This window comes from Hipposideros armiger, unplaced genomic scaffold, assembly GCF_001890085.2.
Source record: "Hipposideros armiger isolate ML-2016 unplaced genomic scaffold, ASM189008v1 scaffold_347, whole genome shotgun sequence".
Taxonomy (NCBI): domain Eukaryota; kingdom Metazoa; phylum Chordata; class Mammalia; order Chiroptera; family Hipposideridae; genus Hipposideros; species Hipposideros armiger.
Genome location: NW_017731697.1, coordinates 385,187 through 411,131, shown reverse-complemented (window position 1 = coordinate 411,131; position 25,945 = coordinate 385,187). Strand labels below are relative to the sequence as shown.

Sequence of the window (25,945 nt, the reverse complement as noted above, 5' to 3'; positions counted from 1 at the left end):
TAGAAGGAGGAAACAAAACACATAAAAAAGTAGAGAAATACCAAAAATATAGACATAGAAATATAGCAAAGAATGAACAAGTTTTTTTTTTTTTTTTTTTTAGCTGAGCCATCCTGCCACCTGTTGGCAGCTCACGGCTGCTCAGCTCGGGCTGACTCGAACCGCTGTTGCTTAGAGCTGAACAAGTTTTTTTAAGCAAGCACTAACCACAAGAAAGCTGGTATACTTATAACATCAAATAAATGTCATAAAAAATAGACTTTAGGGTATTTAATATTGACAAAAGGGTTGATTCTCCAAAAACATGTAACAAATCTACATTTGCACATTACATATTCATAGTTTATAAAGTAAAAATTGAGAGAATGAAAAGGATAAATTGAGAAATCTTAACAATCACAGTGAGATATGTTTATATACCATTCTCAATAACTCAGAAATCAAACCATTAAGAATAAGGATGATTTCAACAACCTGACAGACAAACATAACCATATTGATATACTTAGAACACTATACCCAACAATAACAGAATACACACTGTACATAAGTGCATATAGAACATTTACCAAAACTGACCATATTCTGGGCCATGAGGCAAGGATGAACACGTTTCACAGGACTGAGAACATTCAAAATATGTTTTCTGAACTCAGTGGAATTAAGCCAGAAATGAATACTAAAATACTAATGAGATAATTTAAAAATCCACAGATATTTCTAAATTAAGCAATACATTTCTAAATAAGTTATAGATCAAAGAAGAAAACACAACAAAAATTTAAAAATATTTTAAATTAAATAATAAAAACATAAAATGGAACTTATAGAATGCAGCTACAGCCATGTTTATAATGAAATGTACATCTATCTATCTGTCTATTATCAATCTCAATAAAGTAGAAAAATAACAAATTAAACTCAAAGGAGAAAGAAAGAAATATTAAAGATAACAGAAATTAATAACTTAATAAAAAATATGATAGACCTCTAGCAAGCTTAAGAGGAAAGGCACATATTACCAATTCCAAGAATGATAAAAGTGACATAAGGACAGGTACTACAGACATTTGTAATATAATAGCATAATGAGAAAATTTTATGCCAATCAATTTGACACTATAGACAAAAGACTCAAATTCCTAGAAAGGTACAATGTACTAAATCAGACACAAGAAGAAAGAGAAAATCTGAGTGGTCCTATATCTAATAAATAGATTGAATCTTCAATTTAAAAACTTTTCACAAAGAAATTTCCAGGCAGCGATGTCTTCACTAATGAATTCTTTTGAACATTTAAGGAAGAAATAACATCAATCTTATATAGGATCTTTTAGAGAATTTAAAAGAAGGAAGATTTCCAACTGGTTTTATGAAGTTAGCACAACCTACTATCAGAATCTGATAAGGACAATAAAAAAATATATAAAATTGCAGACCATTTGCTCTCATGAACACAGATGCAAAATTCCTAAACAAAATATTAATAAAACAAATAAGTTGAAATTCCAAGGTTGTTTTCACATTTCAATCACTCAATGTTATTCACCACATTAAAAAAAAATAAAGGAGAAAAATCACATCATTATTTCAACAGATGCTGAAAAAGCATCGACCCAATTCAACATCCAGTCATTCATGATAAAAACTTAGCAAAGTAATAGAAACAAACTTCCTTAATCTGAATAAGAGTGTCTACAAATCAAATCTACACCAAACATCACAGTGAATTGTAAAATATTCCCTGAGACTGGGATGAAATGAGCATGTCTGCTATCACTATTTCTATTTAGCATTCATTGTACTAGAAGTCTTAATCAGTACAAGGTTAAAAAAAAAGAAAACAGAAAAGGTTGGAAAGGAAAAATTAAAATGTCATTATTTTCAGATAACATTATATTCATATAAAAACACAAAATACTCTATGGACAGTCTATTAAAATTAATAAAATTGCTGGATATAAGATCAACATATAAAAACCAACAGTATGTCTACATACCAGCAACAAATAATTAAACTTTCAAAAGATACTTATAATTGCTTTAAAAACAACAACAAAAAATACTTAAAAATAAATATAATGGAAGATGTGTAATAACTGTACATATGAAACTACAAAAAATTCAGAAAAGTTAAAGCAAACTTAAGCAAATTAGGGCTATACCATGTTCACAGAATGGAATACTTCTAATTCTCCCAAATTAACCTACAGATTAAGTCCAATTCTTACAAAAATTCTAGCAGAAATTTTGTGGAAACTGAATGGCCAATACTAAATTCTAAAAGAAAAGAAAAGAGCAAAGCTGGAGGACTCATATCAACAATTTTAAGACTCATTATAATGTTAGGACAACTAAAACAGTATTGTATTGGCACAAGATTAGACAAAAAGAATGAAACAGAATAGAGTTCAGAAACAGACTTGTACACAAATAGACCAATGGCACAGATTATAGAACCCAGAATCAGACCCACACACAAGCAATCACCATATGTATGACAACGGTGACACTGTAGTACAATGGGGAAACGACAGTCTTTTTGTAAATGATCCTAGGTCAACCGAATACCAATATGGAAAACAATGAATAATGAATCTTCCATATGGATTTGACAGTGTCTACTAAAGCTCACATACTCATGAACATAGTATTCCTAGCTATATAGTCAAGAGAAATGTATACATACGCGATCTAACAATAAAGTTTGCGAACTCATCCTAGAACAAGTGTTACATACCTCATTGCTGAATATCACTACAATTGCCTTCGAAGTACTCCCCTTGGGAAGCTATGCACTAGACGCCAGTGCCTCGTCCACCCTTCAAAGCAATTTTGGAAGTCTTTTTCTGGAATGGCCATCAGAGCTGTCATCGTATTATCCTTGATGTCCTGAATGTCTTCAAAATGTCTTCCCTTTCAATATTTCTTTTATCTTCGAGTAAAGAAAGAAGTCATTGGGGGCCAGATCAAGTGAGTAGAGAGGGTGTTCCAATAGTTATTGTTTCCTGGCTAAAAACTCACTCACAGACAGTGCCGTGTGAGTTGGTGCATTGTCGTGATGCAAGAGCCATGAATTGTTGGCGAAAAGTTCAGGTTGTCTAACTTTTTCATGCTGCCTTTGCAGCACTGCCAAATAGTAAACTTGGTTAACTGTTTGTCCAGTTGGTATAAATTCATAAATGAATAATCCCTCTGATATCAAACAACATTAGCAACATCATTGCAACAAGTTCGCGAACTTAATTGTCACATATTCCCTAAAAGATATACAAGAATGCTCATAGCAGTACTATTCATAATAGTTCCAAGCTAGAAATAACCCAAATGTCTAGCAAAAGTAGAATGTGCAAATAGTGGCAGTGAAATGCTATGCCTCAATGAGAATGAACCAACTATTGCTACACTTGACAACATGGATGCCATCTCAAACACATTAAGGAAAGCAGCCAGACAGAAAAGTACATACTGTATGATTCCAGTTATATAAAGTTTTAAAGGGAAACAAAAACAAAAATAAAATGTATGGGACTACATCAAAATAAAAAACTCTGGCACAGCAAAAGAAACCATCAACAAAACAAAAAGTCAACCAACCAAATGGGAGAAGATATTTGCAAATGATACATCTGATAAGGGGTTAATATCCAAAATATATAAAGAACTCACACAACTCAATGACAAAAAGCAAACAATCCAATTAAAAAATGGGCAGAGGACCTGAATAGACATTTTTCCAAAAAAGACATACGCATGGCCAATAGGCATGTGAAAAGATGCTCAGCACCTGTAATCATCACGGAAGTCAAACCACAATGAGATAACACCTCACATCCATTAAAATGGCTATTATCAAAAAGACAAGAAATAACAAGTGTTGGAGAGGATGTAGAGAAAAGGGAACCCTCATACACTGTTGGCGGGAGTGTAAATTAGTGCAGCTGCTATGGAAAACAGTATGGTGGTTTCTTAAAATATTAAGAATAGAATATTATATGGTCCAGCAATCCCTTTTATGGGTACTTACCCCCCAAATATGAAAACAATTATTCATAAAGATACATGCACCCCTATGGTCACTGTGGCATTTACAATAGCCAAGCCATGAACAGAACCTAAGTGTTCACAACCTAAGTGATAGCTGAATGGATAAAAAAGAAGCGGTTCACATACACAATGGATTACTGCTCAACCATAAACATGATGAATTATTGCCATTGTGACAACATGGACGAATCTTGAGAGTATTATGCTAAATGAAATAAATTGGATGTAAAAGGACAAAAACCATATGATTTTACCCACATGTGGAATATAAAACAAAAAGTAACAAATGAACTAACAAAACAAAAGCAAACTCATAGCTATGGAGAATAGAATGGGGAGAGGGGGTAGGGAAGGGAGAAGTGTGTGAAGAGGGTCAAATCAATGGTGACAGAAAAAAGCTAGACTTCGGGTGGGGAGCACAGTATTGAGTATACAGATATTGAATTATAATCTTTATACCTGAAAATTATGTAATGTTGTTAACTAAAGTTACTCCAATAATTTAATTAAAATAAAATTTTAAAACAGGCAAAACTAAAGCTATGGTCAGGGTAATAGTTATCTTTAGGACAAAAGAAACAGAAGGGATGGGGGGTTCTGGTGCACTAGTAAGATTCTATTTATTGATGTAGGTGCTGGTTATACAGATGTATTGATACTGTAAAAATCTGTTGAGTTGTACACTTATGATTTGTGTACTCCTCTGTGTTAGTATTACTTCAGAAAAAGTTTTAAAAATATGGGAGATGGACTTCAAAAAATAATTTGGCTCAAAAAAACTAACCAACTGCTAGCTTTCTTTTCTAGCAGCTACTGGATAGCGATGACTATGCAAGCCATTTATTGACTATGATAATAAAAACACATCATTTGTATATAAAAGAATATTTGTCTTTTTAACATTTTAGGTTGCAGGATAACACTCATTTAATTGTTAATGAAGAGGGCAGAGAAACACACCCTGGCTTTACCACACTGAAGATGAACTGGGGTGAGGCAGCTTGCACCAGGCACCCAGATCACTTCAGTGCGGGCTGAATGAAGGGGGCACAGCCCCAGCTGTACTGGACCACATCAAAAAAAAAAAAGTATGGTTTTAAACTATGTAACTCTACAGTTTCAAGCAAGGCATGTGAGTAGTATGACCCAAGTCCCTATACAATACAGTCCAGAGGCCACTCCCAAGGGAGGGACCAGAAACTAACCCAATTTACTTCCAAATCATCAAAGCTTCAAGTATTGGCACCATCAGGTACACCCAGAAGTGGGGAGCGGGGGCGGGTAGAAGGTTTAAGGACAGTTTACAAAGCTTTTAGGCCCCCAGACTCCTTCTCCAACTCAGAGGAGGAGGGACATCCCTCCTTGTCCCTCTCAGCTCTGCAAAAGATCAGAGGCTTTTTCTCCAGGAGAAAGGATACCAACGCGTAGGGATGAGCATGCACCGGCAGCTGGCCACAGGAGGGCTGCACTGGACTGGAGCCCCACCTACCCCCCATGCCCCCTGCAGAGCTTCCCCAGGACTTCAGTAGTAAACTGTTTAACTGGGCAGACAAGTAGGGATTACTAGACACTGAGGAAGACCTCTAACAGAAAAGAGAGACAAAAATAAAGAAAATTCAAGAACACAGAGCCTATGAGGGGAGAGAAAATCTTTAAAAAAAAATAATTCTTTAGAGGTAAAATATTTAACTGTAAAACATGAATAACAGCTTACAAATAAAGCAATATTCAGAAAAACAAGAGTTCTTGGAAATTAAAAATGATGGCAGAATTTGAAAAGTCAGTAGAGAATTCCCATAGTAAACAGTTAGAAAACCAGAAAAAAAATGAAACAACTGTTTTTAGCCAATGGACAAATAATGGGAAGATGGTGACGTCTGGGAGAAGGGAAATAGACAAGGGAAAACCTAGGGATGCCCCAGTTTGGCCCCTGGGGGGTGATTTCTATGTCATCGCATGGGACCAAAACAGCCCAGGAGTGTCAGTGAACTGAAATGACAGACATCCGGGTTCGGGGAGGCCCTAGCTAAAATCTGTGGCCTATTAAAGAGCAGAAAGCTGAGGAAACTGAATTTGCAGTTTAAACCCTTCCCATCAGAAAAAAAAAAAAAAGAAAGAAAGGAAGAAAGAAAGCCCAGAAAACTTTGCTGGTTCTACCAAACATTTAATGAAGAAATACCAATTCTACACATATTTCCAAAGAAAACAGAAGAGAAGAGGAAATTTCCAAATTCATTTTATAAGGCTAATGTTACTCTCTGATACAAAAGGAAAGAAAATTACGAACTAATGTTCCTCATGAATACTGATGCAAAAATTCTTAACAAAATGTTAACAAATTAAATCTAGAAATATTTAAAAAGGATAATAAGTCAAGACGAAGTAGGTTTATTCCAGGAATGCAAATTTGAGATTTTAAAACCAACCAGTATAATTCACTATATCATCCTTAGCAGCATCTTAAGGATTTGGAAAAGCATTTGACAAAAATTCAACATCTGTTTATGATAAAACTCTCATCAAACCAGGCATAGGTGTAAACTTCCTCAACCTGATACAAGAACATGTACAAAACAACCCTACCTCTAACATTATACTCCATGGTGCAACACTGAGTGCTTTCCCCCTAAGATATGCAACAAGGAGGATGGCCCGTCACAGCCACTCAGCACTGCAGGAGCCGTCACCATTGCAGGGAGAAACACCAGGACATTGCTGTGGGAAAGCAAAATGCAAACAGTTCCGCAATTTATTATAAAGTTAAATACACATTTAGTATACAATCCAGCAAACCTACCTCTAGGTATTTACCTCCATGAAAACATATGTCTGGAAAAAACATATGAACTAAAAATATGTCCACACAAAACCTTGTACCAGGATATTCATAGCAGCTTTAGCCAAAGACTGAAAACAACCCAAATGTTCATCAATGATGAATGGATGAACAAATGGTGGTCCAGCCACACATTAGGAAGCTACTCAGCAAAGCAAGGAACTATAGCACGCGAAACAGCAAAGATGAGTCTCAAAAGATACTGCAGTAAGTGAAAGAAGTCAGACGCCAAAGAGTACATGCTACATAATTCCATTCATAGGAGATCCTGGAAACTTAAAACTCATGACAAAAGCAGATCAGTGGTCGCCAGGGGCTGAGGCAGTAGTGGATTAACTGCAAAGAGGTAAAACGGAATGCATAGGGGTGACCAAAATGTTATTTTTCTTTATTTGGTGATGGTTATGCAACTGTATAAATTTGTCAAAACTGATAAAATATTACATTTTAAAACTAGTTAATTTTACTGCATATAAATAATACTTTAATGTATCTGATTAAAAATATTTTAAAACCCTCAAGAAAAAAATTGGAGGATAAAATTGAGACATTTGTCAAAAAGTAGAACAAAAAAACAAAGGTGGAAATTTTAATAAAAAGAAAATTAAAGACCATTACAGGAGGTATCAAATGTTCCATAAAGAGAACATAAGAGAAAACTTAAGGTGGAAATTAAACAATAGAAGGAAATGTCTTCTACTATAATTGAAGATCTAAAGGTCAAAAATTTCAGATGGAAATGGTCACCAAACAGAGCCACACCAGGGTAGATCACTCAGAGACGTCAGAACATGGGAGTAAAGGAGCCCCTGCAAGTTTTCGGAGAGGAAAACAGGTCACAACTGATGAAGAATCAGAATGACTTTGTATTTCTCAAGAGCAGACTGAGGTCCAGAAAACAATGGAGCAACGTCTTGAAAATTCTAAAGGAAAAAGATTTCCAGTGCTGAATTCGATCTACTCAAACTACCCTGAAAGTGTCAGGGCAGAAAAAAGACATTTGTAGAGAATGCTAGGCTACAAAAAACATACTCCCAGGCATCCTTTCTTAGGAAGCTACTGGAAGATGTATGCCACCAAAAGAAGAGAGTAAACCAAGCAAGAAGATGCGACCAGGAGAGAGGCACTTCACAGGAGGATGACAGCTGGGTGCCAGCTGCTCTTGAATGGAACGGTCAGACGCTCCAGAAGAGGCTTTTCCAGAAAATGAAACTATCACAATGCCTGACGACATGAGTCTTGAGAGCAGATGCAGACAACTGGAGAAGGGCTGAGATTAAAATAAATTAAACTAAGTATAGAACCAATGAACACTGGGAACAGATTGCTTAGGAAAGCCAAAGTTGTCATGATTTACCACGTGGATCCGTTGTGAACAGTGACTATGGATGTAAACACTGATTATTGCTCTGAGCACAATGACCCTACGACTCTACAGGGAAGACAGGAAGTGGAAGGGGCAGTAAGATGACTGGTTGGGGCAGTAAGATGACTGGTTGGGGCAGTGAGTTTAATCCTCACTTTTTATAGAAGTAATTCAGATAAATAATGTCTAAAACTGAGAAGTCCGGAGGTAACAATACAAACATGTTCCTTAGAGACATGGAAGCAGACAGACCAAATAATCAGCTAAAAGAAGAGCAAGTGCTTACTTCTAAAGAGGGGAGAACAGAGAATAGGGGAGAGACGGGGACACTGTCTTTCATAACAAACATTGTAGTTTCCTGAAATTAAATGCATGTATTACTTTGATAAAATTTAATTGTAAAAGTAAAAAAAAAGGACAGAATAAGCTCCAAAATCTCAAAGGAAAGAAATAATGAAGAGCAAAAACTAATGAAATAGATCAAGATAAAACAGAAAGGATCGGCTAAGTCAAACATTTGTTCATTAGAAGTGTGTTAAAAAAAGAAAACCTCTGATAAGACTTATACAGAAAGAAAACCAAAAGTTAATATTAGAAATTCATGTTTTCATTCAACGACTACATACTGGGGCCTGGTGTGCTGGGGACATAAGAGCAAACGAGACCAAGTGCTTCCTTCGTGGCTCTGAGGCCAGAAAGGCTTATTTAAACAGGACACAGAAAGCACTAAAATAAAGATCATAAAGATAAAGGCTGATCTATTTTAGTTCATTAATTAGGAATTTCTGTTAGTAAAGAAAAAGATAAGCTATAGGCCAAAATACATATTGCCTGATAAAGTATTAAGTTCCCGGATATGTATAGAACTCCTAGAAATGAATAATAAGAAGATAACTATAATAGAAAAATGGGCAAAGAATATGAATATGTAAGTTACAGGACACAAATAATCAACACATAAAAAGATGTTCAACTTTACCAGTAAACAAGGAAATGCAAATTAAAACCACAATGAGATACCTTATTTTAGGAATGGGGCAAGGGAGAAGTTTTAAAAGTCTGAAAGTTCCAAACTTTTCAAGAATGTAAGGTAACAAGAACTTAACATCAACTTTTAGTATAATTTGAAACTAATTTAATCAGCAACCTGGGAAAATGTAGTAGAGCTGAAAAAGCATGTGTCCTTAAACCCAGGATTTCTGCATCTATGAACACACTAAAGAACGTCACAAACAAGGCCCATGTGTATAAAAGGAAGTACATACAAGGAAGTACGTACAATGATATTCAGGTCAGCATTATTCAACACAGCAAAAAGTCCGGAAACAGGTCTATCCGCATGAAAAAGGATAAATTAAGGGACAGTCATTGAAGGAATCTCAAAGTGCAGCTAAAAAAGATCTAGAGCTATATATACATCACAACAAGAATTTAAAAGCGGAAGGTGTGAAAAGGTATCTACAGTACAAGATATATATCTCAAGCTTTACAGCACCAAATTTGCTCAGAGCTCTGGGTACATGCGGTCAGCGCAGGGAGAGCAGCACCGAACTGCGCAGAATCAAGCTGGCAGCCCCGGTAGGTAAAGACAGGGGTGACAGAGGACTTCCTGTGCTGCTCAGTCCTGTTCCTTAAGATGGACAGTGGAGCCTGGGTGTTGTTTCTTTATTCTTCAAACTGTTCATAAATATTACATATCCTCTTTTGTATCTAGAATGTACAGTATTCAAAATACATTTAAGGAAAAATTGGAAATGGTAATGCCAGGTGTAGAAATAAAATTCCATGTCAGAGAAATAAATAAGACCTGGTTCTCTAAAAAAAAAAAAAAAAAATTCCGAACAAACTTAAGAGATGAAAAATGTACATATAAAATTGGAAATAGTATAAAAATGTTAAAATTATAGGTATACACCATGCACAATTGTAAATTAATATTTTATAGCTCAAAACAGATTAATCTAAAGCTAAAGGGTAAAATGTACAATTGACACACAAAAAGAAACCTAAACAGATTAATAAATAAGAAATGTAAAAAGCTACAGCTTAAATCAAGGGTTCAAGTAGTTTTCTTTAGGTTTACTGACTAAACAATTTATGTAATTCAAGCTATTTTGGAGGAGGGAAAAATGACATGGTTTGAGGATCAGATGGGTTTCATGCAGCTTCACCCTAATCCTGACTTGCCACATAATAGTAACATTAAATCATCCAAATTAATTAACCACTCTGAGGCTCTGTTTTCTGTGAAGTGGGGTTAATCATACTTGCCTCAGGTTGTAATTATTAGACGGGCAGCTAACACAAATCCCGGGAAATCGCCCAGCATGGTGCCCAGCCACAGGCATTCAGCTGGCTTTCTCGAGCTTCTACGCTCATGGCCCAGAGAGAAAAATTAAGAAGGAAAGCTATCTATCAGAAGGACTTTCTCTCATTTTGTTGAAAAATAAGTGTCTATTCTAAACCAAGAGTAATTGGTGCAACACTGGGAAAGGTCTAGATCCAGTCCCTTAAAAATCAGATATAAAACCTATTACCATTGTTCTATATGGTTTCTCAAGTCCTAGCCAGTCATTAAGAAATGAAACAGAAATAAGACAAAACAAAAACTAAAAATGAATCCAATGAATATTTTAATAAGAGAGAAAGACAAGAGGGGGATAATTATTTGGAAATGACTACTGTTTCTTTATAGTAGCAATTTCCAGTTAACGAACAAAAGACAGGATGGTACTATTCAACAATAAAAATCACCATCTTGGGAAAGGAGGGAACAGCTATAAATCTTTACTGGGAGATATAAAATGAGACTTCTTTCCATGTTTGGCCGGCTAACCACTAATCATCCTTCATGAATTGGCTCGAAGTTTGGGGTGTCCAGGCAACGCAGAAATAAGGGGTCCTGGAACCGAGGGTTGTGAAAGGCCCTTGGGAAGGACTAACCCATAACCACAGTGACTATAAAGTCCCTCGCAGGCATCAAAGTCCTTCTTCATCTTCATCTCCCCCCACAAATGCAATAAAGAACTAGTGTTAATGACAAATAAATGGAAGAATGAATTAGGTTATGATGCCAGAGTGCAAGGACAGCACATGAATTTCTTTTAATTCCCTTTTTGTTATAGCACTGCTTGTATAATACAGAATAAAATATTAAAACACCTTAGTTTGGTTATAATAGAACATACAAATTCAGAATGCTCTTGGGTAAGTTACAAGATGTTTTTTGATAACTGTGTTTGGAGTTAAGACAATTTAAATTCCATAACAGATTGGGTCCTAGACATTCCAGGTATATAGTTATTTACTGTCGTATATAAATTCCTGCCTACTTCTCTGTGCAAATTCAATAAATAACAAAAGATGTTTTTAAAATATTTAACTTTTTTATAGCCTGCATATGCTGTAGTGAAAGTGAACTGTTGTAATGTCTTAGATAAGGCAATACGCTCTCTAGAACATTGGGGAGTAGGAGAGGCACCCCTGCTCCTGCTCTTAAGCTATCAGGTCCAATGGGCTCAAGACAACTAACAGCCACTAAACTGTCATGTGCTCTGTATCCCCAAGCAGCCAGTCTATGCCCCTCAGCAGGTGCTGAGCACTGTGCCAGGTGTGAGCGGCACAGCAGCATATGCCACAGGCCTGGCCGCACTCTCCTGGAGCATACAGCCCAGTGGGTGCCGTGGACACTGGAGAATAATTATGTGCTGGCTGAAGGTATGCACATGTGTCTGAACAAACAGGAAGAGGGTAAAGAAATGTGCAGCATTCAGCTGGAAGAGTGGCCTCACTAGGTACGGTAACTGGCCCATAGGACCAGGAGCTACCCTACTCTATGTGACCCAGTGTGGCAACTCCTCACTGGAGAGGTGTGAGCAGACTGCATTGTCAGGTGCTGAACAGGACAATGGGACATGCAAGTATGGTGGGAGAGCTGCCCAGATAACATTTGAGGTATTTTCTACATCGGAGACTACTAATCAATGTCAAATCAGGAGAGAAGAAAATCATGGAGGGTCCAGGCAGGCAAAATCGCCATAAGAAAGGAGTGCCACATGCACACAGGGACAAATGTGGCAACAAGGTGTTAAGGTGGACAAAAGGGAAAAGACGCACATTTCCCAGTCCACAGGCCTGGTGCATTTGCTGAGTTTCTCCCGACGCCTCCCACATGCAGAATTCTTACCAAGACAGAAGCCTCCGGAAGCATCCTCCAGCATCCATTCTTCCTTTTTTCCCAAGTGGGCAACCATATCTGGTTTGGGTCCTAAGAGTCCTGTTTTTGAGGGGAAAAAAATGGACCACATCTATTCATACTAGAGATAAAATCATTGCAAGGATGAGATCTGGTCCTTGGAACTTCCTGGAAAAGGCGACTTCATAGGAAGGCCAGGGGAGAGACAAGTTCCCAGAGGACAAAAGATGGCCCGGGCCTGACAGACAACCTGTTCCCATGTCCTTCTCCCTGGTGAGGGGGGAAGGATTTGACCCTTACTCACCTTAGGCCCCCAAAGAGTCCTGTGCTTGGGACACCAAGGATAGGCATGTCAGAGCCTGAAAATCACACTCTCAGTCAGTGTGCCCAGCCCAATCTTCTCTGTGCAACCAGTTTCAGGGGCGCAGGGAGATGTCCAAACGTGAAGCCGAGCCTTCGAAGGCTCGCCACTTACCCAGCGAGACCAGGTTGCTGTAGTTCTCTAGCATCACCTCCCTGTACAGGGCCTTCTGTGCAGGGCTCATCTGTGCCCACTCATCCTGGGTGAAGACCACAGCCACATCCTTGAAGGTCACTGACTCCTGTAACAGCAAGCCCATCCCTGTTGACCAGTGGCTGCCCTTTCACAAGGCACATTTTACATACCTAATATAGGCCATTCATGGCAACCAAATTAAGGCAGCTTGTAAACACAAGATTAATTGTATGACACTAACAATGAATTTGAGGAAAAGGTCAGGGAAGAGAAATATCACAATGGACTGGCACCGTGTGGAGACCAGTTTCACAGAAAAAGTAGTGCCTGAGATGGATCCGAAAGGACAAGTCAGAAAGCGGGAAAAGGAGGGTGAGTAGCTGGTAAGCTGTGACTGGGTTCAACACAGCACCTTCAGCCGGCTGCTCATCCCTTTCAATGATTCCTGCCCCGGACCGGCTTAAGTGTAAAGGAATTAGAACAATTTTAGCAAATCATCAAAATTTATACGCTCAAGGACCGGCCGAGTGGCGCAATGGTTAAGAACTGGCTTGGGACGCCAGAGGGCCCCGGTTCGGATCCCACATATGAGGGCCAGTGACACTGCCCTCTACAGCTAAGATGCTGAACAACAGCTCAACCTGGAGCTGGGCTGCCGTTGAGTCCCCAGCGACGGCAACGGCGTAGGCTGCAGCCCCTGTGGCAGTGGGTTGCCATGGGCTACCGTATGTAGCCAGCAGCCAGCGTGAGCGGCCAGCAGCCAGCGTGAGCGGCCAGCAGCTGCAGTGAGCGGCCGTCCAGAAGCCGGCGACTGATCTGCCTCACCCGGGAAGAGCACAATGGTGGTGCCAACTTGGGCCAGTGAAGCAACGTCCTCCACAACTAGACTGAAGAAAACGACAGCAACTTGTCTGTTCTCCTTCCCCCAATTGCCCAGCACTGTTCCCATCCCCCCAATACCCGAATAAAAATCTTAAAAAAACCAAAAATTTATACGCTCAAATAAATGCTGTCTCCTTCAAAGTGCCCTTAATCTAGAGAGGCTGGCACTGCTCAAAGCTTTTCAGTAATTTACTGAAATTTAAATTTAATTTTCCAATTACAGTTGATATACAATAGTACATTAGTTTCAGGTGTGCAGCAGTGGTCAGACATTTATATACCTTATGAAGTGACTCCCTGACTAGTCTAGTACCCACCTGGCACCATACACAGTTATTACAATATTACTGACTATATTCTCTATGCTGTACTTTACATCTTGTGACTATGTTCTAACTACCAATTTGTACCTCTTAATTCCTTCCCCTTTTTTCACCCTGTGCCAACTACCCTCCCATCTGGCAACCATCAGTTTGTTCTCTGTACTGTGAGTGTATTTCTGTTTTGTTTGTTCATTTATATATATATATATATATATATTTAGATTCCACATATAAGTGAAATCATATGGTATTTGTCTTTGTCTGACTTATTTCATTTAGCATAATAGCCTCTAGGTCCATTCATGTTGTCATAAATGGTTAAGATTTCATCTTTTTATGGCTGAGTAATATTCCATTGTATATATGTAACATGTCTTTTGAATGATTTCTTGGTATGCAATAATCCTCTCAAGTAAAAAGTCAAATGTCATTATAAAAAGAAAAAAAAAAAAAGAGAGTCCAGTAAATCCCACCTCCCCAGGAAAGTGCTCCAACCTCTCTCTTCATCTAGCTCCTACCTCAGGAACCATCTTTACCTCTTAGACTCTAATCTTACTTGCTAGTGGGAAGACTGCAGGTTTCCATTCCCAATCACTTGGGTTCCAGTTCCAGTTGTCACTTACGTGACCTTTAACAAGTTCCTTAGCTCCACACTCACTAGGATCAGCCCAGCATGGAGTGTGGGGAGAGAAAGGAGAGACTGGGCCAGACCTCTGAGTGAGACTGGATTGGGAGAAAAGCTCCTGGTCAGGGAGAAGAAACATGCCCACATGCTCCAAACCTCTACATTCAAATCTTCTAAGGTAATTTAGTGGGGGTGCAGGCGGGGGCAGGGGAACCCCACAGTAAGTCCTCACTCACCTGGACCATGCTTGGCAGGCACCTGACAGCCATTCCTTCTTCTCTGATGAGAACTTTTAGGAACAAGTCAGCTTGGACTTGGAGCAAGGACTTCTGAGGCTGGAAACTTCTATACACCTGTTATGAGAAAAGGACTAGTTCAAAAGACACCACACAGCAGTCCAGAGTGAGGCTATGAGCACTCACATCCTGGGAGTCCTCCAACGCGCCCAGCCCTGAATTCTTAGTCCCTCTTTACTCCCAATTCTCTCTCCTCCTCCTGACAGTGTTTCTGCAGGCCTCCACTGACAGGGACTCCCCCACCACACATCTTTCCCCTAGCATCTGACTCGAATCCTCCACATTTTCTCTTCCATATCTTCAATACACTGACTTCTTTCAGAAAGCACCCGCCAGCCCCGGTTCTCACGCTTTGTACCCACACTCCAGATTTTGCCCTTAAGTCACACTGAGAGGTCTCGAAAGAAGTGTGTCCTCACAGGACAGCTGCCTAATGCTGGGAGGGGAGTAGAGGTGGAGAAGGAGGGTCACTTCTTTCTCCTCAAAAAGGAAGCTAAGGGGCCGAATGAGTGACTCAGTTGGTTAAGAGCATGAGCTCTGAGCAACAGGGTCACCGGTTCGATTCCCACATGGGTCAGTGAACTGCGCCTGAGCTGAGCTGCCACCAAACTGCCAACGGATGGCTCAGCTGATGAGAGCACGTGCTCCTAACAACAAGGTTGCCGGTGGGACCCCCGCATGGGATGGTGGGCTATGCCCATGGCAACTAAGATTGAACAGGGCACCTTCAGCTGCGTGGCCTTGAGCTGCCGACAGGCGGTTGGATGGCGACTGGACTTGGAGCTGAGCTAGCTGCGCCCTCCACAACTAAGATTGAAGGACAACAACTTGGCTGTTCCCCTTCCCCAATTCCCAAATAAAATCTTGGGAAAAAAAAAAAAAAGGAAGCTAGGAAGGCTGGATCTTCATTGTCGAAATCCCTCAAGCCAAGCCCTTCTCCGGCCCCAGGCCTCTCCTCTGAGGCCCAGTTTAGGTGGCCTGGAGTCAAAGGTGGGCAGCAATGTATTTATGTGTGGGAGGCGGGGAGACAGAGGGGATTTAGGAATCTTCTTGACACAACTCAGGCTACCCTCCCGCCCTCTGCTCTGCTGGGTCCACAGGGGAGATGCCGCGGGGGACTGCCCCGCGCTACCCGCCTCGGAGGGTTGGGCATACAGGGCTCCAAACCCCACCGGGAGCATCTATCCCTGAGCATAAACGGGCTTCCCGTGGTCGTCTCCAAGATACACGCCAGAAACCCTAGCCGCAACATCCTCCACCCTCACTCACAGATTCGGACCCTAAACCCAAGAGCGCACACCTGGTCGTCCTCCCTTTTTCTCTTGGGACTCAAACCTTAGCCATACATCCCGGAAAGTTAGACTGGAGCACGACCCGGACCTGCTCGGCTTTCACCTCCGTCCTCCCCGGGCGCGACCAGCCATGGCCGCTCCCGCTCTCCCGATGAGGTTCTGGCTACCGTGCCCGGTCACTACTGGGTTACCCTTTGAGGAGCCCCTGCCGGCGGCAACAGACCGCAACCGCCACATCGCCGGCAGGACACAAAGAGCTGGAGTCAGCAGCCCGGGTCTGAACTGCGATTGCGCGTTGCCCTGGGAACCGCTGAGCCGAATCCTCGCAAGTTTCTAGGCAGCAGCACTTCTACTTCCAGATGGCAAATCGGCGGCGAGCTCCCTCACCCGCCGCGGGTGATGTTGTGCGCCCGCGCAGACAGTGCACAGTCCCTCAAACCCCGCCCCTAGAGGCTTTCCGTACTGAAACTACATTTCCCAGGGGCCTCGGCGTGGTGTTGCCGTTCCATCATGCAGCTAACGTCCCATGCGCTAACTCGCAGGTGCGGCTTTGGTTCCGTTATGGTCACGTTGGGACTCGGTTTCTGCGTTGAAAAAACGACCAAGAAGATAGACTAGCGAAAAGTTGGCGGTGGTGAGTGGCTCCTGATCCGGTGAGGAGAGCAGATCCGGAACGGTCCCCGAGGACGGAGTAGGAGGCGACAAGCAGAAAAGGAGCGTTCCAGACGAAGGACCGCGCCGAAAGGATGTGAAAAGGCGGCGAGGCTGCGCCTCCGCCCCGGGACGCAAACAATACTAACAGTGTGGCCGGTGGTCGGGCCAGGGGTGGTATGGCGATAAGTGGGGTGCAGGGCAGGGAAGACAGGGGTGTCCGGCTGAAGGTAGGCAGACGAGTGAAGAGGCTGCCGCGGCAGTTCAGGACGGCGGGTGGTGGCTGGAACCTGGGCGGTGGCCTGGAGGGCACCTGAGAAACGTCGAGCAGGTAGAACAGACTTGGTTCCCAGCGACTTATGGGAGGAAGGAGCCTGGATGCCAAGGAAGTTCTCTTGGACATTGCCAACTGGGTGGCATTTAGAGAAGGTAGTATTTGTTTTTCTCAATAGTATTTTCAGGGGGCGGGCAAGGATGAGGCGCTGTACAGAAGCACCCAACTTGAGATATTTAGTTGCTTCTGAATACCAATTTTCATGGAGCTCAGGAAGGAAAGGTGAGAGGGTTGTAACTTTGTCCATGGTGAAAAAAATCCAAGAATATGACCTGAGATTTGTCAGGAAATGGAAGGAAGCAGTGACTTTATGTGACTGCAGCATTGCTTTGAGTTTTATTGAAGGTTTCACTCTGTAGACACTTTTGGAGCACTTAAGTGTCAGGCACTGTTCTTGGGGCTGGAATGGAGTTTAATTTAGGTAGTATTTTGGGAAATTCAATTTGAGGAGATAACATTTGAGCAGAGATTGGAATACAGTGAGGGAGGAAACCATGTATGTGGGGAAGAGCTGCCTAAGGAGGTGGGAAGGGAACGCCGCCGTCCAAAGAAGTGCCTGGTGAGTTCCAGGCTTAGCAGGACCAATATGGCTGGAGAGAGCATGATGAACAAGAGAGACTGGGAGATAAAGGTCATAGGGTAACCAGAAGGCCATTGTAGGAACTCTGGACTTAATCTGTGTGTGATAGGAATTCATTGAAGGGGTTTGAGCAAAATATTGACATGGCTGAGCACTTGGACAGAATCACTTGTCCTCTGTGGGGGAACAGACTACGGTGGGCCTACAGGAAATAGAGGAACCGGTAAGGGGCTATTACAGCATTCCTGGGGAGGGACAGACTCCCAGTTATAGAACCTTCCTGGAAGTTATCTGCTTTGAGAGCCTAGTCATTCTAATATAATTAAGGGTTTTGGATGCCATGCTAAGGAGTTTGGATATTACTGTTTTCAGTTACATGAAGGCGATAACATAATATCCATCGAGCACTAACTACATGTTGGGAACTTTTATAAGCTCTTCGTTATTCATCTCATGTAATCCAAAGCTATGAGGTTTATACTATTAACAAATGAGAAAGCTGAGGCATCAGTATGTTAAGTGCCTTGCCCAAGGTCTCATGTCTAATATGTGGAACCAGGAGTCCTGCACCTGTTGATAGATGAAGGGTGCAAAGATTGTCCTCCTTAGTTGTTACCTAGGATGGCTGAGAACTGACAAGTGCCTAAGGCTCCAAATCTCCTGAAAAAGTACTGAAACCTCCATTTATCGGACCTATTTCTCCTGGTGCTCCCTCTGTGAGTTAATATTTTACCAATTTTGAGTTATTGCATCCATCACAGGCTGTAGTAACTTCATTCTTCCTTCCTCCTTGTCCTGTGCCTTGCTTTTGGGCCTTCATTTTGCTGCTGTCTTTATCATTTTCACCTATTTTCTACCCATTTCTTCTGCCTCCTTTCCCCCCCTCCATTTCTATCTCTTGAGATGGGGTGAGGAACAAGAAAAAGAAATAGGTGAAGGGAAAGGAGGAAACTGGGTGTAATGGAGAGCTATAGTTAATTCAGTGTTTCATTTCTCCTTTATCTTTGATGTTCGAATTCCATGAATTAAAATTTAGAAGTCCTATAGCCCAAAGAAACTGAACTGTCCAAGGTCCAAACACTGAGAGTCCCTAGGGATCCTGCACTGCACCCATCATTGATAACCAGCTGTCCCAGGGGAAAGCTTCCTTTTTCCTGGTGAAAAAGATTCCTAAGGTCTCTACCTGTGCTCCAAATCTTATTTTCCCACTTTGAGCTTCACACCCACTCCTTTCTGCACCTTTAGACTCTCCATGCCTCTTTTAGGTGATAAACATGCAAAATTCTTCTACATTAAATCATGCAAACACATTCTCGGTAGGTTGTTGGCTGGCTAAAACCAATGCCTTTCTCAAACCACCTTTTCTTTACCTACCTCCACTATGGAGGCTGCAAAAGCTAAATACTTATTTTCTCAGCCTCCTTTGCTGCTAGTTCCCAGGTAATACTGCTGTGGTCAGTGAGATGTTATCAGAAGTCTGCTGAGGGGCTTCTGGGAAAACCTTTTCTAGTAAAAGGCAAAAGGTTGCTTGTGCTATCCACTCCCTTGCATTGAATGCAGATATTTGACCCAAAGCTATGGCTGCCATCATGTGACCATGATGGAAAAGCGATGAAACTCAGGCATTGAATTATTTTGTCTCTGAACCAAAGTCAATCACCTCCAAATTTGTTAGGTGAGGAAATAAACTCCTCTCTGCTTGTAAGCCATTTTAACGGGGATTTCTAGTATTTGTAGCCAAAAGCTCTTCTCATCTATACATCCTCTCTCAACTCCAATCTCCCTCTAGTTATCTTTCTAAACTCTTCTTTCCCAGTTAAGCTACTAAGTCCCTTTCAACCTTTAACTCACTCTTCAACCAACTAAAATTTTAGAGATTATCAGTAACAAAAACCAAAGACCATATTTCTATTTTGACCTTACTTTAACCCTCAGGAGCATTTGAAAATATTAACTATTGCTATCCCTACACTAAAACTCTTTTACTTCTGTGCTACCTTCTGACTTTTCTTTCTCTTGTTCACGTTTCTTTTGGCTGTCCCTTCCCCTTAGCTTCTACTGATTCCACTCACCCATTCAGTGACAGTACAGTAGTCCCTACTTATAGAGGGATTCATTACAAAATCCCCAGTGGGTGCCTGAAACCATGGATAGTAGTGACCCCTATATATATCCTATAAGTACATATACATACTTATGATAAAGTTTAGTTTATAAATCAGGTACAGTAATATTGTCAGTAATAATAAAATAGAACAATTATAACACTATAAGTTATGTGAATATGGTCTCTCAAAATATATTGTATTTCACTCTTCTTGTGTTGCTGTGACATGATACAATGCCTGTGTGATGAGACAAAGTGAGGCGATGACATAGTGGGATGGCGCAAAATTTCATCACACTACTCAGAATGATGCACAATTTAAAACATGACTTGTTTATTGGAATTTGCCATTTAATATTTTTGGACCCATTGGGTAACTGAAACCACAGAAAGCAAAACCACAGATAAGGGGGGGGGGAACTACTATACTCCCAAAACACCCTCTATCACTGCCATTCTACTTATTCTACTGCCTATCAGGAATCTTTACTTGGATATCCACAGACTCATCAAAGTGCCCCCTAGACTGAACTTGTCATTGCTCTACAAAATTGGTAAACATTATGTTTTTCATTATGGTACCCCTATCATCCAAATAAGAAATTTAAGTGCCTACATTTAATCAGTTATGTTATCTAGATTTGGTCTTGTTATTGCTTGAATTCTTTTCCTCTCCCATCCCTACCAATTTCTCAGTTTAAACTTCGGGAAACAATAATATATTACTCTTGTTGATTTTGTAATCATGTCTAGCATATATTTAGCACTTGTTAAATGTATGTATGTGAAATAAATGAAGTTGACTTAACTACGATCATAACTAGATGTATAAAGTCTCATGATTGTTTTGAATATGTTTTGAGTTACAAAGATTTTGTTAGTCTGTCAGATGTTCATATATATTAGTGTTTAGCCTATTCTCATTTCCACTTTGACAGAGGATGATACAAAGATATGTATTTGAAGCTTATGTTTTTTAAAACTATATATAACTTATATTATTTTCTAAAAATTAGCTTAACAATTTAATGACTGTTAACTGAGAACTCAAAACATCATGCTATTGCATTAAGATTTGTACAATTATTCCATCACCTGGTAGCAACCAGCCTATATGCGTTTAGGGGAGGAAATAATGCAGGGAGAAGGGGAGGGACATGGAGGGATAATAGGATTTGGTAGAGGTAGAGAACTTTAATTCACAACATCCAAGGAAACCAGATTTTGGAATAGGAGCATCTAGATAACATATATAACATGGTAGAAGATCAAGGATGTCCCACCATTTATTGTAGTTATAGGTTTGTAGCTTTTCAGAATGCATATGTATCTGGAGACCTTCTAAATCCAAAATCCCTCATTTACCAAATAAGGACACTGTGACCTGGTGAAAGTAGGTGACTTGTCCAAGTCAGCGGCAGATCAGAGTACATACCGGGTCTTGGGGCTGTCCAGTTAAGCACTCTCACATTTTCTCTCCAGTGTGAATTCTCTGATACCCAATGGAGAGTCTGCAGTATGATACAACAGAACTTATCTTCAGCATGAATCCCCATTGTTTAGAATATTAGCTACTTAAACCTTCTGTTATAAAGTTTTACTTTCTGAATCAATCAAGATCTTTCCACTTTTATATGGTTTCTCTACAGTGGTCTGTATTATCTGATATGGTATATACTTCATTTAAAAAATTTCCAAAATCACTACATTTATTAGGTTTCTATATTACATAACTTATCTGATTATCACTGGAAAGTTAATCATAGTAAAGAGCCCAATGAAAACTTTCCTCACGTATGAGTTCTCTGATGTCGTGTAAGGTTTGTACTCCGACTGAAGGCTTTCCCACATTCATTACACTGATAGGGTTTCTCTCCTGTATGAGTTCTCTGATGCACTATAAGGGATGAATTCTTAATGAAGGCTTTGCCACACTGATCACATTCATAGGGTTTCTCACCAGTATGAATTCTTTGATGCTCAATAAGGTATGCACTCTGGCTGAAGGCCTTTCCACATTCATTGCATTCATAAGGTTTCTCCCCAGTATGAATAACTCGATGCACAGTAAGCGATGATCGTCCAGTGAAATGTTTTCCACAAATGATACACTCGTAAGGTTTCTCTCCAGTATGAATTCTCCGATGTTGAGTAAGTGATGAATTCTTACTGAAAGCTTTTCCACACTGATTACATTCAAAAGGTTTTACTCCAGAATGAAGTCTCTGATGTTCTATAAGGTATGTGCTTTGGCTAAAAGATTTCCCACATCTGTTACATTTGTAGGGTTTTTCTCCAGTGTGATTTCGTTGATGTAGGGTAAGAGTTGAACTCTTACTAAAGGCTTTTCCACATTCACTACACTCATAAGGTTTTTCTCCAGTATGACTTCTCTGATGTACAATAAGATGCATACTTTGACTGAAGGCTTTTCCACATTCATTGCATTCATAGGGTTTTTCTCCTGTATGAGTTCTTTGATGCACTGTGAGGTTCATACTTTGGGTAAAAGCTTTCCCACATTCATTACATTTGTAGGGTTTCTCTCCAGTATGAATCCTTTCATGTTGAATAAGGGATGAATTCTTGCGGAAAGCTTTTCCACACACTTTACACTGATAGGGTTTCTCTCCAGTATGAGTTCTTTGATGAACAGTGAGGTTCATGCTTTGACTGAAGGTTTTCCCACATTCATTGCATTTGTAGGGCTTTTCTCCAGTGTGAATTCTTTGATGTACAGTAAGGGAGGAGCGTTCAATGAAGTGCTTCCCACATACATTACACTTAAAGGGTTTTTCCCCAGTATGAATCCTCTGGTGCTTAAGAAGAGATGAACTCTGGCTGAAGGCTTTCCTGCATTCATTACATTCATATATTTTCTTTCCTACAAACATTCTTTGAGTTTTAATTAATTCACAATTTTGTTTGATATCTTTTCCATGTGGACTCTGATTATAGGGCCTTTTTCCCATAGGAATATTTTGTTGTGTATCAATGATTGAACCCTGACTGGAACATCTTTCAAATTCATTTCCTCCACATACCCTTCTCTCAGTGAGGGTTTCCTTATGGGTAACTGCAACTTGGCCCAGATGTCTATCCTGGTTTTTTTGTTGCCCCTCTAACCAATTATCAGGTTCCCAGGTCTTCCCTAAAGAAGAATGCCAGAGAACTTCCCTTTCCATTATTACTCTCTAGGATAAATCTTCAGTAATGTTTGGCTTTAGAGTTGACTCTTTGGTTTCAAGTCTTGTTTTCCAGTCTGTAAAAAATAATTAAAATGCACATTGGTTTCTGTGCTGGGAGACTGAAAACTGTATAAGGTGGGAATGAAAACAGAGTAACTACAGGGCACATCTGAGAGTTTTCAAAGATTTCCCTTCAATTAGGAAGAGAACTGGAAGGGAGGGAGAGAACAGTGAGCCAGGAACTAGATGCACGATAAGCAGAGGAAAGAGTGAGCCTATGCAGGAGGGACAGATAGCAAAACCACTGATCACTGGACAAGGCCAAATAATGAAGACGGAACTAAAGGAAAATATACGGCAGATGTGGGATTACAAGCGGAAGATCAGAAAGCCCTGCCATGTTGTACCTAGTACTCCTACCCACCATTTCCTCCCTCTTGCAATTCCACCTACATTTCTGATACTAAATCTTCAAAAACATCCCAGTGTGACACAGTGACAACTGCTGACCCACAAACTTGGGCTCAAACCCTAGCTGTTAACACTTAACCATCTTAACTAGTTGTTTCTCTAGGTCTGAGTTTGCACAGATATAAAATGAGGATAAAAATAATCTGATACAGATAATGTATATAACCTACCTTTGGGAACGTACTTGTCTGGGACATAAAATACCAGCACATACTTGAAACTCAAACTCTTAAGGGACATACTTGAAACTCAAACTCTTAAGGGAGGATAACACAAATCTAAAAGCTTTCCCCCCAACACTTCAGGCAAGCTGTAACTTTCTCACAAAGGTAAGAGTCCTAAAGTGCCCTACCCTTTCCTATATACCCATTCCTTAAAGATGAGAACTGGTGGCAGGGGGAGGCAAGGAAGGAATCTGCTGAACTGCTTCAGGGGAGCTGAAGGAAGGACCCTGTAGCCACTCAGACTTTATTTTCTCAGATCCTGTTTCTTATCGCTGAAAAAATGGCCTGGAGGCAGAGAGGCAGAAGACAGGCAAACTATAGTCTAAAAATCTGCTTGTCAGCTTGATCAAAGTCAGCAGAGTAGAGATCAACTGAACCAACAGACCAATGACTGGAGGGCAGGAGGCTTTACTGTGAAGCAAGGGGTACGCATTAACGGAGACCTCCACCTTCCAACCTTACCTGCTTTCATAGAAAAAGATAAAAAGTGGAAAGCCAAGCAGGCTCCCCCTCCAAAACACACACACCACCGAGTGACCCCAGAGAGGACCTACCCAATCAAGTATGAAAATAACAAGCAACACATGAAATAGAGGCGGCTACTTGCCCCATTTCACCATCATCGTATCCAGCTATCCAACTAAAGTTCTCTGAGACACTTGAAGTGCCACCCAGGAACAACATGAAGGGCAAACAGATCCATTCACAGTTAGATAAATATAAACTCCAAACAGAACTGCCTCCCTTCAAAGATAAATGATATGCAGAAAATACCAAGTTTGGAAACTAGAGGGTTAAGAAGTAAAATTTTTAAATAAGGAGAATAAGAAAAAAGCATAAAAACCAAAAGGGAGACTAAACATTGGAAGAATAATTACATACCTCCAGTCACCAAAAGACATCATAAAGAAAGTTTTTTTAAAAACCAAAGCTATCTGTAACAATGACCACAAAGAAGTAGAGCCTGGTGTCCAAGGAACACTAAGCCCACAAGAAAAACTGGCAAAAGACTTCAACAGGCATTTAAGAAAAGGAAACCTGAATGGATGGTTTAGCAAGTCCACCACTAGGTACACACCCCTAGGTAAATCTAACTGGCAAAGGTACACCATGATTCATAATTTTAAAAGTAGCATTGTACAACAGCAAAAAATTGTAAACAAATACCAAATAATAGAATGGATAATTAAATTGTCAAATATTCAATGAAATAATTGACAGCAGTGAATTATGGACTTCATATTTGTGTCTCCCCAAAGTTCCTATGTTGTAGTCAAATCCCCAATGGGATAATATTAGGAGGTGGGGCCTTTGGGAGGTCAGTAGGTAAGGAAGTGGAGGCCTCGGGATGGGATTAATGCCCTTTTAAGAGATGAGCGAGCTTCCTTCTTCTCTGCTTTCCAGCATGTACAGACACAGCAAGAAGATAGATGCCTATGAACCAGGAAGAGGGTCCTCAACAAGAAGCCAGCCACACCGGCACCCTGATCTCAGACTTCCAGCTTCTAGAACTGTGAGAAATAAATGTCTGATATTTAAGCCACCTAGACAATGGTATTCTGTTATAGCAGACGGAAGACTACTTAAAATTAACAAACTAAAGCTACATATATCAATATGAATGAATAAATACTTGAAACAAAGTCCCAGAGAAATATATATATAGCAAGAGTCCATTTAGATAAAGTTTAAAAACAGACTAAAACTAAATATATTGCTTAAAGATTCATTTATGGAATGCAATACTATAAAGAAAAGCAGGGGAAGGGAGTTACCACAGAAGCAAGAACAGTGCTGTGTCCCAGGGAGAAAGAAAAGTGTGAATGCACACAGCACACGGTGAGGACACCAGGAGTGTTCTGTTTCTCACTCTGGGTTCTAATGCCTGGGTGTTTGCTTTCTTTATTCATTAATCTTTATCACTAGCTATGAAAAGCAGCAGTATAGCATAATTCTGGAGCCACAAGTTTGAGACATGGCTCAAATGTGAGCTCCACCACTGTTAGCTGTGTGACCTTGGGCAGGTTACTTA

General features: G+C 40.4%; 2 protein-coding genes across 3 annotated transcripts in view; both read right to left on the bottom strand.

The window, feature by feature from the left end:
- The window catches only part of ZNF454 (zinc finger protein 454), a 36,887-nt gene extending 15,669 nt beyond the window's left edge, over positions 1-21,218 (bottom strand). The window contains exons 1-5 of one of the 2 annotated variants that reach the window (XM_019661392.1): positions 16,402-21,218; positions 15,007-15,123; positions 12,920-13,046; positions 12,436-12,525; positions 9,534-9,580 (exon numbers count right to left, since the gene is read on the bottom strand). In XM_019661392.1, coding sequence (XP_019516937.1) covers positions 9,552-9,580; positions 12,436-12,525; positions 12,920-13,046; positions 15,007-15,123; positions 16,402-16,410 — 372 coding nt within the window. In that variant the 5' untranslated portion in view covers positions 16,411-21,218 and the 3' untranslated portion in view covers positions 9,534-9,551. Of the gene's footprint in view, positions 1-9,533; positions 9,581-12,435; positions 12,526-12,919; positions 13,047-15,006; positions 15,124-16,401 lie in introns of those variants that run through there. The other variant, XM_019661391.1, reaches the window with a different exon arrangement.
- Positions 21,219-21,307: 89 nt separating this feature from the next.
- Positions 21,308-25,945, bottom strand: part of ZFP2 (ZFP2 zinc finger protein) — a 32,315-nt gene continuing 27,677 nt past the window's right edge. Inside the window, exon 6 of the mRNA XM_019661393.1 lies at positions 21,308-23,292. Within this exon, the coding sequence (XP_019516938.1) occupies positions 21,821-23,215 (1,395 nt within the window). The 5' untranslated portion in view covers positions 23,216-23,292 and the 3' untranslated portion in view covers positions 21,308-21,820. The remainder of the gene's footprint in view (positions 23,293-25,945) is intronic.